The 12,914-nt window shown below is 43.0% G+C and overlaps 1 protein-coding gene across 11 annotated transcripts in view; it reads left to right on the plus strand.

Moving 5' to 3' along the window:
• Nucleotides 1-12,914, plus strand: part of LOC138749443 (WD repeat-containing protein 72-like) — a 249,326-nt gene that overhangs the window by 66,096 nt on the left and 170,316 nt on the right. For all 11 annotated transcript variants that reach the window (XR_011348640.1, XM_069910776.1, XM_069910775.1 and 8 more), the window contains exons 10-11: nucleotides 8,188-8,329; nucleotides 10,857-11,102. Coding sequence is in view for 10 of the 11 variants with exons in the window: in XM_069910776.1 (XP_069766877.1) it covers nucleotides 8,188-8,329; nucleotides 10,857-11,102 (388 nt within the window). In the remaining variant the exon portion in view is untranslated. The remainder of the gene's footprint in view (nucleotides 1-8,187; nucleotides 8,330-10,856; nucleotides 11,103-12,914) is intronic.

Below are 12,914 nucleotides of genomic sequence, written 5' to 3' on the forward strand. Positions count from 1 at the left end.
TTGAGAATGATAAGCAGAGGAGATGACAGGATGGTGACCATGGCGACTGAAGAATGCACAGGCGGCAGGCTGTTGGTGACTCGAGGCAAGGAACCCACGCAGGCTACAGACTTTGCGGTCGAGGGATCACACCAGGCTGCTGACGACTGGAGTCTGGCTGAAGGGGGTACCAGGTATTGGAACTGGAAGGTGCTGAGTGCCTTGATCATGTTGGAGGTTCAGATCTGGAGCTCGGGCTGATGGTTCCGTCTGGACTTTATATGGCAGCGGGGGCTGCTGGAGGCAAATGCATGAACACTTGGTGACTCTGAGGAGACTCTGTTTTGCTTCTCTTTCTCTGACTATAAGAGGCTCTTTAGTCATTTTCTGCTGATGGTGAATCTATCTGCCCTATGGCAGTTGCGTAATATTGCTCCAGTCAATAAAGGAATCTTGAATCTCCTTCCAGAAAATCTGTCAAGATTCCTCCACGCACAATCCCTTTCTTTTCCACTGGCAGGAAGAACCCACCAGAAGTGGTGATACACTGATGCAGCCATTCTCAACCATTTTTTGGCTCTGGTCTCCCTAGGACACAAAGTTTATGGGCTCCCTTCCCTGTGAAACAGTCACGCTTTGGTTTCTTCCATACTTCTCTCCTTCCAACAAAATAAGAAATGTAAAAAATATTTGTTAGGTAAAGTGAAAAGAAAACAAGCCCTTTTACTCAAATGTACCATGGCCTCCAGGGACGCTGTAGGTCCCCGATGAGAATGCTGCACTAATGTACAGATTGGAGGCAGTAAGTCTGATTTTAAATTTATTCATACAGCATGGTAACAGCCCATTTTGGCTCACGAGTCTGTGGTGCCCAATTTACACCCAATTAACCTACACCAGTGGTTCATTTTGAACGGTGGAGGAATCCCCAGAGAAAACACACGCAGACATGGTGAGAACATACAAACAGGTGGTTGATCCTCAGTTCATGAGGAGCACAGAAGGGAGAAGCATCAAGCATAACAGAAAATGAGCTGCAACATGGCACCTTCTACACATTAAACTGTATACGATAGACCAAATTATGCAATCACATAAAAGATGACTTAGATCATGGGTCCACTGCTTTGATTCATGTAGGTGTGAGTGGTGAGTTAAACAGTGAGTAGGAAGAGAAGGCTGTCAAGGCATCCCCGGTCTCAAAATTGACAGGGCCCAGCATATGAGTGCAAATGATAAGAAAGACAAGGCTGAAGAATTCACAGCCATGTTGAGCCAGAAGGGGTTGAGCAGATGGTCCATCCTGACTTCCTCCTGAGATCAGTTCACACAGATGATCAATGCCATTGGGAACTCCTCAGAAAGGAAGCAGTCCATGCTTGCAAGACCTAGATAACATCCAGGCATGGACTGTTAGGTGTCATGTTAAAGAGCTGGAGCTGCTGCTGCTCATGGAGACCCGGGAAAATGGAGACACGGTGCTGTATTGAAGGGTTCAACCATCTGGTCATAATGCCGACAGCTCCGTACAGGTTGTAAATCAGTGGTTTTCAACCTTTTTCTTGCCACTCACATGCCACCTTAAGTAATCCCTATGCCATAGGTGCTCTGTGATTAGTAAGGGTGGTATGTGAGTGGGAAATAAAAGTTTGAAAACCACTGTTTTAATTGTTCCTCATTGACTCGTTATGTGCATGGTTCCATAACTCCAAAGGAAATGGGCCAATGACAATTTTTCTCAGGCAAAATATTTCAGTAGCAATTGGGTCCAGAGCAGTGATTCTCAACCTTCCCCGCCCCCCCACCCCCCCCCCCACCCAACTCACATACCACCTTAAATAATCCCTTACTAATCACAGAGCACCTCTGGCATAGGGATTACTTAAGATGGTATGTGAGTGCAAAGAAAAAGTTTGAAAACCACTGCTTTAAATTTTCTGTTCAAGGAGGTGATGATGTTTTTAAAATAAAATTCTGCGGTGGTGGGGTCTATGCACAAGATGGCAGTGCCTGTGCTTGGCAGCAGCCATGAGGGGTTGCAGGCTCTGGGGGAGCAGTGGATTGGCACAGGACACCAGAAATAGGTTGCAGATGGGTTGAGGTCAAAGGACCCGTTCGGGCTGAGGGCTGCTGGAGTCCGGGAAGCAGTATTGGAGCTGGGATTCCAGAGGGTGCTGAGGCATCAAGGGCCCCGAATGCAAAATGCTTCCTGATCGTGTTGGGTCTTTGGATCTGGAGATCGGGTTGCAGGTGAATTGAACAGGAATCTATGCATCTGCAGATGGAGCGAATCCGCAGGCACTGAGTGTCTCTGAAGGGACTTTCTTTTGCTTTTCTTTCTCTTTTATGGTATGGAGCGATGGGCAACACTAATGGCAACCCTTACAGAAGGCAATTTTGTGTAATATTACATGTTCCAAACTTTTGCATGACCATAAAGGAATCTTGAATCTTGTAACATGTGTTCCATGGTAGAGTAAGCCAATGATCATCTCCAACATCAGAGAGGCTACCATTTTCTAATTGATGTTAAAGCCAACATCATCAAATCCTCCATTATTATGACATCCTGGAGGCCACCATTGAGGAGAAAGGATCCAGTTATAAATTACTCTGGCTACAAAATCAGAACATTATGCTGGGAATCCTGTGAGCACTGGGTTAACCAAGTGAAACCCAAAGCCTTTCCATCATGCACAAAGCACAACCACGGTATATGTTCGACCGTTCTCCATTTGGATTTGGAAGTCCAGTTCCAAGACATTTAGGAATCGCCACACCAACTTGCACCCGGCTTAAGGAAGGCACTGTCAGAAAAGGTGACCTTCATGACATTTAAAATGCGTCTGGCTGAGCATTGCCAAAGATGGAGGAAAATGGGTCAAGGAGAAATGGATGCTTGATGGTCAGCAGGGGGAAGATGAGCACAAGAGCCTTTTTCTATGCTGAAGGATTTAGGGCTCTGTAACAAAATAGCTGACTGATTGCTACGCATTCACAATACTGGACAAGATTTTGTTCAAAACATTTGCTTCCTGGAAAAAAAATGGTGGACATATGATGGACAACTTCAAGCTGAACACAAGAATAATTTCAGATTTGCTGCATCATGCAGGAACTTGGGGAAACATTAAAATAACATTGAATTTGGCCTACTGATGCTGACAAGTTGTGTAGTTCAACTGTCCTAAAAATGTTTTGCCACTGATTTTTGTTTGTACTCAGCATCTGATGCCTCTCATACCAGTGTCCAACATTGATGGATTCCAGTTGCCCTGATACCTCGTTTTCATCGTCCTGGTGAAACCTTTCACTGTGTTCATCACTGATTGCACCAAGATCAGCGGGGAAGAAGTCCAAGCACAAATGCAGAAAATAAATTTTCAAGGACATGTTGCACTGATGTAGACTCAAAATGAGACACAAAATCACAAAAATAGGTATTACCTAGAAAATAATACATGATAGAAAACTTTTAAGGCAATTTTCATGAAATCCATAACATACCCAAAAGTTTTCAGTGAGCAAAATCTTCATTGTCCAATCTAATATTACAAATCAAGACTAATTTTAAGTTAGATTACTAATATTGTGTTACAATTAACGGGACGGGGGGGGGGGGGGGTTATTTTGTGTAGTTTTCTGATGTAATATTGTAATCATACCATTTTAATTTTTTATTTTTTATTTTTCTTTAAATGTAATTCTCTATTGTATTCATGTTATAAAATTTTAAATAAAGTCTTCAAAAAAAATATTACAAATCAAAAGGCTTCAGAAACCTTCTCTCGGTGCTCACATGGTCTACTTTATTGCACTGCTATTTGTACTGTAATGTAATTTCCTTGATATTTAAGTGCACTAATACAAACCAGGCCTGTGACCAAGCTATCCTGACAACCGCTGGGCTAATGCAATTCTTGGCACGATTGAGAGAAGACTCCAGGTGCTCAGGTTTCCTCCCACCCTCCAAAACATATTGGGGTTGTATGTTAATTGGGAAACTCAGCAACACAAACTCATGGGCTGGAAGGACCTGTTACCATGCTGTGTATCTAAATTTAAAAATGTTAATTTTAATTTAAAGTTACTGCTCGTAGGCTCCATTTTTCTCTGCAGTGCTCTGGCCAGTAATGAAGTTGCGATATGAGGAGCTCCACTCTTGTTGATTATTGCAAATTTAGGGAATACAATCCTTCACTACACATTAATGGCTTGGGAGTAGAGAGCAGCAAGTTTATTGGAGTCCGCTTAAGAAGTGATCTATCCTGGACACAAAACATCACTTCACTTGTCAAAAAAGTGCTACAGCGACTGCACTTCCTGAGCAAGGCTGGTAGCTGCCACCCTGTCAACTTTTTACAGGAGCTCTACTGAGAGTGTCCAGGCTGGGCTGCACCACAGTGTGGCACAGTTGCTGTTGAGCGTCAGATCAGAGGTCAATCCTCAGGACCATAAGATCGACAGAGAGGATCACTGGGCTCTCCCTTCCCCACCCCCCACCCACATCGATAGGATTTACTGGGATCAAAATTATTGAGGACCCCTTCCATCCCCCCCACACACCATTCAGTTGCTCCCATTGGGAGAGTGATGCAGAAATAGAACCGCCAGACTGAGAAACAACTTTTTCCCACAGGCAGTGAAGCTGCTGATCTGCTCATACAAGCCCTCTCTGCAACGGCTATTTAATAATAATAATATTTATTTATTTTAATATTTGTATATATGTGACGTTTGTCTGTATAGTGGTATTGAAGTTCACAGTTGCACTGAGGACCAGAGAACACAGTTTTGCCAGGCTGTACTTACAAAATCGGATGATAAATAAACTTGAACTTGATATTACTCTGAACTGTTCCATTACACATTAGGAGAAAATAGATATTAACCATGAGTTAGCCATTAATCATTAAATATTCAGATCCTTGATTTTCTTTCAAACAGACTGAAATACCTAACGTGTTTACAGATAGTCCCCAACTGACAATGGTCCAACTTATGATTTTTTGGCTAAGCTGGTTCGAATCCATACTGTACTTTGAATTTTCAGTGTCCCCCAACAGCATTGTATTAGTCCCCACACTGTTTCCACTGCCCTGCTGTCGGTCTTTGTCGGTCCCCACGCTGATTTCACAGCCCCACTCTCTTCTGACAGCCCAGTGTTGGTCCCCACGCTGATTCTACTGCCCTGCACTCTCCCCACAGACCCGTGTCAGTCTCCACAGTGATTCCACTTCCCCGCTCTCTCTCGACAGCCCTATGTTGGCCCCCACAGTGATTCCACAGCACCGCTCTCTCCCCACAGACCCATGAAGGTCTCTACACTGATCCCACTTCCCTGCTCTCTCTCCACACACCTATGTCAGTCCCCACACTGATTCCATTGCCCCACTCTCTCCTCACACCCCCCTTGTCAGTCCCCACACTGATCCCACAGCCCTTTTTTGATTTACAATTTTTTTTACATCGGATGGGAGTGCCAGAACGTAACCTCATCGTAAGTTGAGAACTACCTGTATTTCTGTAGAACCTGACTACAAAGTCAGAGTGATGATGTTGATTGTTTATGTTGTTCTGGATAATTTCATGTGGAATTAATTGGTTGACCAAGTAAGATTGTTTTGGCATGATGAGAACATATCGAAGTCGCCACAATAAATTTAGGGTTCAGATGATGTAGACCCCAAGAGAAAGATTGTTTGAACATTGATATTAGCCACTTTCCCAAATCACAATGGTACAATCTAAATGCATTTCTACAGATACATTGATAAAGATATCCATCATAACCAATCTTACATGATTGGTGAAAATACTGATAATTTTGTTCTCATTTTCTAGAATTTCATCAAGACTCATCTTTGTGCAAAGGTTCGGCGCAGAGCCAGGGTTTCGTGCGTCCCTTTCATTTAAAAAACGTTGCGAATAAATAGCAACCAGAGCAATTCTTTAATACCAGGTGTTTCCTGTTTGTATGGATTTATCTTCTGATTTTCAAAAAGAAAAACCACCAACAGAGAACTAAGAGGATTTGCACTGTTAGCCTTCCTAGCCAAAAATATAAGACCAACCCAGTTGACATGTGGCAGAGAACTCTTTCTTTTGTTGGACAGAATAGAGTTTGGCGCCTTTCCCATGCACACTCCTGATTTTGGCACCGGGATGCAATTAAAAATCCTCCGGGAGTTCACTCAAATTGGTAATTAGGAGGTACAGCTGAGATCATTTGTGATTTTAGCCCTTTCCCGCTGGACACTGTTGCTTTCAAGCACCTGGCAGAGATTAAAAACTCACCATGTGGAAGTATTTCAAACCTTGCATCCTTACTGTTTTCTGTTTCATTAACCCCCGTACTTAAAGCAGGCTGGCTTCTAACCTCACATCTTCAAATATTAACTATCTTTTACTGACCCTGTATTGGGTTGTTATGTTTTATGAGTTTACAACATCGGATATGCCACCTTAACCCTACAAATGGAAGTGGTAGCAGCAACAATTTACCTTGTTCTTCTTTGGCTTGGCTTCGCGGACGAAGATTTATGGAGGGGTAATGTCCACGTCAGCTGCAGGCTCGTTTGTGACTGACAAGTCCAATGCGGGATAGGCAGGCACGGTTGCAGGGGTTGCAAGGGAAAATTGGTTGGTTGGGGTTGGGTTTTTCCTCCTTTGTCTTTTGTCAGTGAGGTTGGCTCTGCGGTCTTCTTCAAAGGAGGTTGCTGCCCGCCGAACTGTGAGGCGCCAAGATGCATAATCAATCCCTAAAACTGCATGTTTTAACATGCTTTTCTCTGATGCAGTAAAACTCTGTTACCATACTTGACTCCTCCCCACACTGTGATGCCACTAGAAAACTGCAAATGTATAAAATATCGAACACCTAATATTTCTGATGTTACGTGATGGAAGTGAAGTTTAGTCTTCAGACAACTGGGCTAAAGTGGCTTAGAGAGCAATGCTAATAAGTCAATTTTCAACAGGTCAAATAACATTTATTTCTATTTATGTTCCAAATCTAAAGAGTTTACAGCACGTGGGGGGAAAAAAAGGGTTTAAAATTCTATTTTAGAGCAACAAAAGGAAGCAAGGGAGAGCAAGCTGATCTGAAATGTCTTCACGTGGAGTGTCAATTCATTATTCTTCTTCTCAAACCTGTGAACTGATAATTGCTGCAGGTTTTGAAATGATCAGCATCCAAAGCACTGAACAGGCCGAACAGTGGGATTTTATGGATTCATTTTTTTTTTGTAGGACTCCAGCTCAACAGGAAATTACAGGCAAGGCTCAAAAGCAAAATGCTGCTGAGGTCAGAAATCTGAAGTAAAGAAAACAACTGGAAATATTCAGACAATAATGTGGCACGAGAAATGAGTCAATGTTTTAGGTTGACAATCTTTCCACAACATTTTCATCTGTTCTCATGAAAGATCTTTGGCCCGAGAGGTTATCGTTTTCTCTCTCCACAGATGATGTCTGACTTCCTGAGTCTATCAGCAATTCTGTTAGTTAAGTTTGTAATCAAAGTTCAGATTTATTTTCAGTGCATACACGACATCACATACAACCCTAAGATTATTTTTCCTCTGGTCGAGGTAGAATTACCACTAATTTATTGGTAGTGCCAAAAAAATTGTACTCAATGTACACATGTAAACAAGCTGACTGTGCAGTACAGAAAAAAATAAAGTGTAAATAATAGTCCTTGAATGTGTAGTTTGTTGTTGAGGAATCTGATGGTGGAGGGGGACCAGCTGTTCCTGATGGTCTGAGTCTTGTGGCACCTGTACCTCTTTCCTGATGGTAGCAGTGAGAACAGAGCATGTGCTGGATGGGGTGGATCCTTCATGATTCCTGCTGCTCTTCTGCAGCAGGTTCCCTGTAGATGTACTCAATAATGGGAGAGTTTTGCCTGTGATGTCCTGGGCTGTGTTCACTACATTTTGTATGGCTTTATGCTCAGGAGCCTTGGCGTCCCCATAACAGACTGTGGTGTAGCCGGTCAGCACACTTCACTACACCTCTGTAGAAATTTGCCAGGGTTTCCAATGTCATACTAAACTTCCACAAACTCCTGAAGAAGCAAATGTAATTGATGCATTTCAAAATTAGACCAACAAGATACAACTTCAACATTAAAAAAAAATTGGCCAAAACAATGTTGTAAAACGGGATTAGAAGAAAGATTTACCCACATTTTATCTTTGTTAGTTTCTTCAGGCAATTCTGATTTTCATCAATGAGCGTAAGGAACCTTTCCATAAGATTCTCTTCTGTGGTGAAGCATCAGGAAAAATTTCTATGTGGCATATTCCTGATGTTCCGATTGCCAAGCGTGATGGCTCTCCGCAAGGTAAAAGTGAATTTTGTTAAATTCTGATTCATTAATGAATTTTTAACTGTTTTGTAATAGAATCTAATTGCAGACTTGTTAAATATGTGGATAAGTATGGTGGCATGGTTAGTGTAATGCTAACGTGGTTCAAATCCTGCTCTTATTGTAAGGAGTTTGTACATTCTCCCCATGTCCGTGTGGGTTTCCTCTGTGTGCTCCAGTTTCCTCCCACCCTTCAAAATGTATTAAGGTCAGAGGTCATTGGGTGGCATGGGCTCATGGGCAGAAAGGACCTGCTACCATTCTGTATGTCTAAGTTTAAATGAAGGGCCAGCTTGAGAAGAAGAGCTGCAAAAATGTTCTCACTTTCTGCTGCTTATTAGCTGCTATTGCTCAGAAATACAACGGTTTAGTAATTTTTTTTCATTGCTTGCAATGAAAATTGATTTTCCATTAGTGAAGGATGCTACTGAATATTTTTGGGCTGCTTTGTGTTCTTCGAAAATTGGAGTGTGGTGTTCCTGTTATGAGTTACCCTGCACAATTAACGTTGTAGTTAGTGCAACGCTGTTACAGCGCCAGTGACCAGGGTTCGAATTCAGTTACGTCTGTAAGGAGTTTGTACGTTCTGCCTGTGGCTTTTCTCTAGGTGCTCCAGTTTCCTCCCATCCTTCAAAATGTACAGCGGTATGATTGGATGCCTGAGCTCATGGGCCGGAAGGCCTTGTTACTGTGCTGTATGTCTAGGTTTTTAAAAAATTCAAAGCCTACATGATCGCTGTACCAGGGCACATGGGATGATATGATTCCTCAATTTATCCTAGGCATGTCCTTTAAATTAATCCTTGGCAACTTAGTTTGGTTCCTGCACTATCAACCTGGGGGACAGCTCCATAATATTTAACTTCATCCTTATCCGTTGTCCCATCTCTTCCTTTTAAAGTAACATCTCCAGTGTCATTTTAGCTCAGCTATCCTCCCTGCCACCAAATTCATAGTCACTAATCATTCCGTCCCAACCAACCTCACCCACTTGCTGGCAAAGTGCCAGCCTTGTCATCACCATCGCAGTGCAGGACATCCACTGGCTTGCAAAGTGCCAGCCTTGTCATCACCATCGCAGTGCAGGACATCCACTGGCTTGCAAAGTGCCAGCCTTGTCATCACCATCGCAGTGCAGGACATGCACTTGCTTGCAAAGTGCCAGCCTTGTCATCACCAATGCAGTGCAGGACATCCACTTGCTTGCAAAGTGCCGCCTTGTCATCACCATCGCAGCGCAGGACATCCACTGGCTTGCAAAGTGCCAACCTTGTCATCACCATCGCAGTGCAGGACATCCACTGGCTTGCAAAGTGCCAGCCTTGTCATCACCATCGCAGTGCAGGACATCCACTGGCTTGCAAAGTGCCAGCCTTGTCATCAACATCGCAGTGCAGGACATCCACATGCTTGCAAAGTGCCAGCCTTGTCATCACCAATGCAGTGCAGGACATCCACTTGCTTGCAGTGCCGCCTTGTCATCACCATCGCAGCGCAGGACATCCACTGGCTTGCAAAGTGCCAACCTTGTCATCACCATCGCAGTGCAGGACATCCACTGGCTTGCAAAGTGCCAGCCTTGTCATCACCATCGCAGTGCAGGACATCCACTGGCTTGCAAAGTGCCAACTTTGTCATCACCATCGCAGTGCAGGACATCCACTTGCTTGCAAAGTGTCAGCCTTGTCATCACCATCGCAGTGCAGGACATCCACTGGCTTGCAAAGTGCCAACCTTGTCATCACCATCGCAGTGCAGGACATCCACTGGCTTGCAAAGTGCTAACCTTGTCATCACCATCGCAGTGCAGGACATCCACTGGCTTGCAAAGTGCCAGCCTTGTCATCACCATCGCAGTGCAGGACATCCACTGGCTTGCAAAGTGCTAACCTTGTCATCACCATCGCAGTGCAGGACATCCACTGGCTTGCAAAGTGCCAGCCTTGTCATCACCATCGCAGTGCAGGACATCCACTGGCTTGCAAAGTGCCAACTTTGTCATCACCATCGCAGTGCAGGACATCCTTCTCTTGGGCTCCCACATCCTTCCAAAATAGTAATTGGTCTTAGGATGTACTTTTCTAGCCCAACCTGTTATCTCCAACAGTCTTACTCTGGTGTTATGCCTACTGATAAATATTTTGGTGCAATATTAAGGGAGGACGGTTAGCTCAACACTGTTACTGCGCCCGCAATTGGGACCTGGATTTGAATTCCATGCTGTCTGTACGGAGTTTGTACACTCTCCCTATGTTTCCGTGTCTCCCACTGTTCAAAATGTACAGGGTGATGTAGATTAATTGGGCGGCAAGGGCTCGTGGGCCAAAAGGGTCTGTTACCATGTCCCATGTCACACATCTAAATTTAAACATTGAGACTTGTTGGAGGTGATTGACTGCACTTGTCACTTATACATGCTAGAGTTATGTCAGAAGGATTCTAAGTGAGAAGACAGTTGTTTTGGAGTTTAGGTGGCTGAAGATCTTTTATGTACTACTTTCAGAGATTAGTATGGCTGCAGCATTGAGCCTTCACAGTGCATTTGAACAGCACCAGGCCACAGCAGAAGAAATAACTGACCGGCTGGGTGTACAAGTGAATGGAATTCAATCTGGTTTGGTCACAGCCAGTATTTATATTCCAAATCTTGAAAAATTCATTTGTGGATATGAAAATGGGCGGATAATAATTACCCTGGGTTTACATGCTGCAACAGCCCAACTTCTAGTAGAACACTTTTTCTTACAAGGTATCTATTTTCTAATAATTATTTTATATTTTGCTACTTTGTGTTTAAAATTATTTGGGTTATCTGATTTTTCTTTAATGAAATGTATTCACTTCTTCCAGTTGTCCTGGCCTTAATATGCTTTGAGCTCTCAGGTTATTTCTCTGAAACAGCCTCCAATCCAAATAACACCCCTTCTCTCACAACATATTGGCAAAAGGCTATGTCTTTAAAAACAAATACTACTGAATGTAGATAATAAAATAAATTAGTTTTACATGTGTAGGTCTTACAGGTGAGATGCAAATAATGAAATAACCCTCCCACAGTTATTTAGAAAGGTCATTGATGATCCGGAAAACCAGCAATTTCAAGGGTCGTGGGATCAGACCTTGTAACAACCTGAGTCCAAACTTAGATATCAGGTAAATTCCACATCCAAGACAGAATGTGAGATTAGAGGGACCAAAATGGAAATTAAAGGAGATGAAAAGGCAGATTCATCTCCCGTGGCTGGAGTTACCATCAGCAGAAAGAACCTTGGTTGTGATTATTCAACATTATCCCCAGTCTGAGAATATTGATGCAAAAGGTTCTGAAGATAATGCCTTTGAATTGATTATCTTAAAGTATCAATGACCTTTGGAAGAGCAGTTGTCTACTTTTGATTGCATACTGAGCAGCTCTGTTTGGGGTTCTTTACTGACTGAAGCAAGCAGTGCCAATTTGCACTAAAATCAAGAAAATATCTAAAGATAGCTGTTCAATAGAAGCCTCAACACTCATTTAGACCGAATCCTCATTGTTCACATTTTCAGAGTGATTTCACTAGAAATATAAGAAGATCGGTCACATAAATTGCAGGAATAGCTGAATGGGTTGGGAATTTATTGAATGCAGATTTGGCCCCCACCCAAGGGATAGGATTGAAATCTTTACATTTGCTGAGTGGATGAGACTAAATCTCTTCTAACACTGAGCAGTCGAATTGATTGGGATTACCTAACTTAAAATCCACTCCCTCTGCCATCCTTTTACTGTGGTTGCAGTTTCCCCCCTATTTACAGAATACTCTCCAGCAAGTCACCAGTTCTTTGGCAGCACCTCACAAGCCCACAAAGTTCACACTCCAGAGGGACAAAGAACTTGAGGGCATCAACGTCTTGAAATCTTCCCGAGCACAATCAGAATATTGCAATTCTCCACTGAATTGGTTGCATTGGTTCTAGAAGGCTCATCTGAAGGACAATTAGAAAGGGGTATAAATGGCTGGACAGTCAGTGGTGCTAAACTCTGAGGAAATCCCATTTGGGGCCTCAGGATGTTAACCTACTTCAGCAATGTTAAAAGTGATTCTTTTATCCTTGTGCGTGCCTTGGGACCAGTTAAATGAATTTTCTTCACATTGTCAAGAATAAAAGGATTTATGTTTGCAGGATGCACAAGTTTGTTGCCAGAGGGAGTTATAAAATGGATACTTTGATGTTATTTGTGCCTTTTCTGAAAGAAAAAGAATCAAAGAAAATTGTAGATGATTTGGGACAGTCTTGCGGGCCTGGGCGGCTGACTGCAATCCCACCCATCGTCACCCCATACCTATTTCCCACCGCTGGCAAATGCTACCCAGAATCACCAAGAGAATGGATGTGCTTCCCACAATGGCCACCCATGGACACCCCACATCTCTTACCTTTCTGCTCTGTTATGGGCCCAGAGGACCCCAAAACCTAGCAGCAATCGAAATTCACCAAGACAAATGGTGACTTAAGCAAAAGTTGCTTTTAATTTTCTTTAAACATAAAACAGGATCAAACTTGAACTTATTACTATTAA

The sequence above is a fragment of the Narcine bancroftii genome, chromosome 14, assembly GCF_036971445.1.
Source record: "Narcine bancroftii isolate sNarBan1 chromosome 14, sNarBan1.hap1, whole genome shotgun sequence".
Lineage (NCBI taxonomy): Eukaryota > Metazoa > Chordata > Chondrichthyes > Torpediniformes > Narcinidae > Narcine > Narcine bancroftii.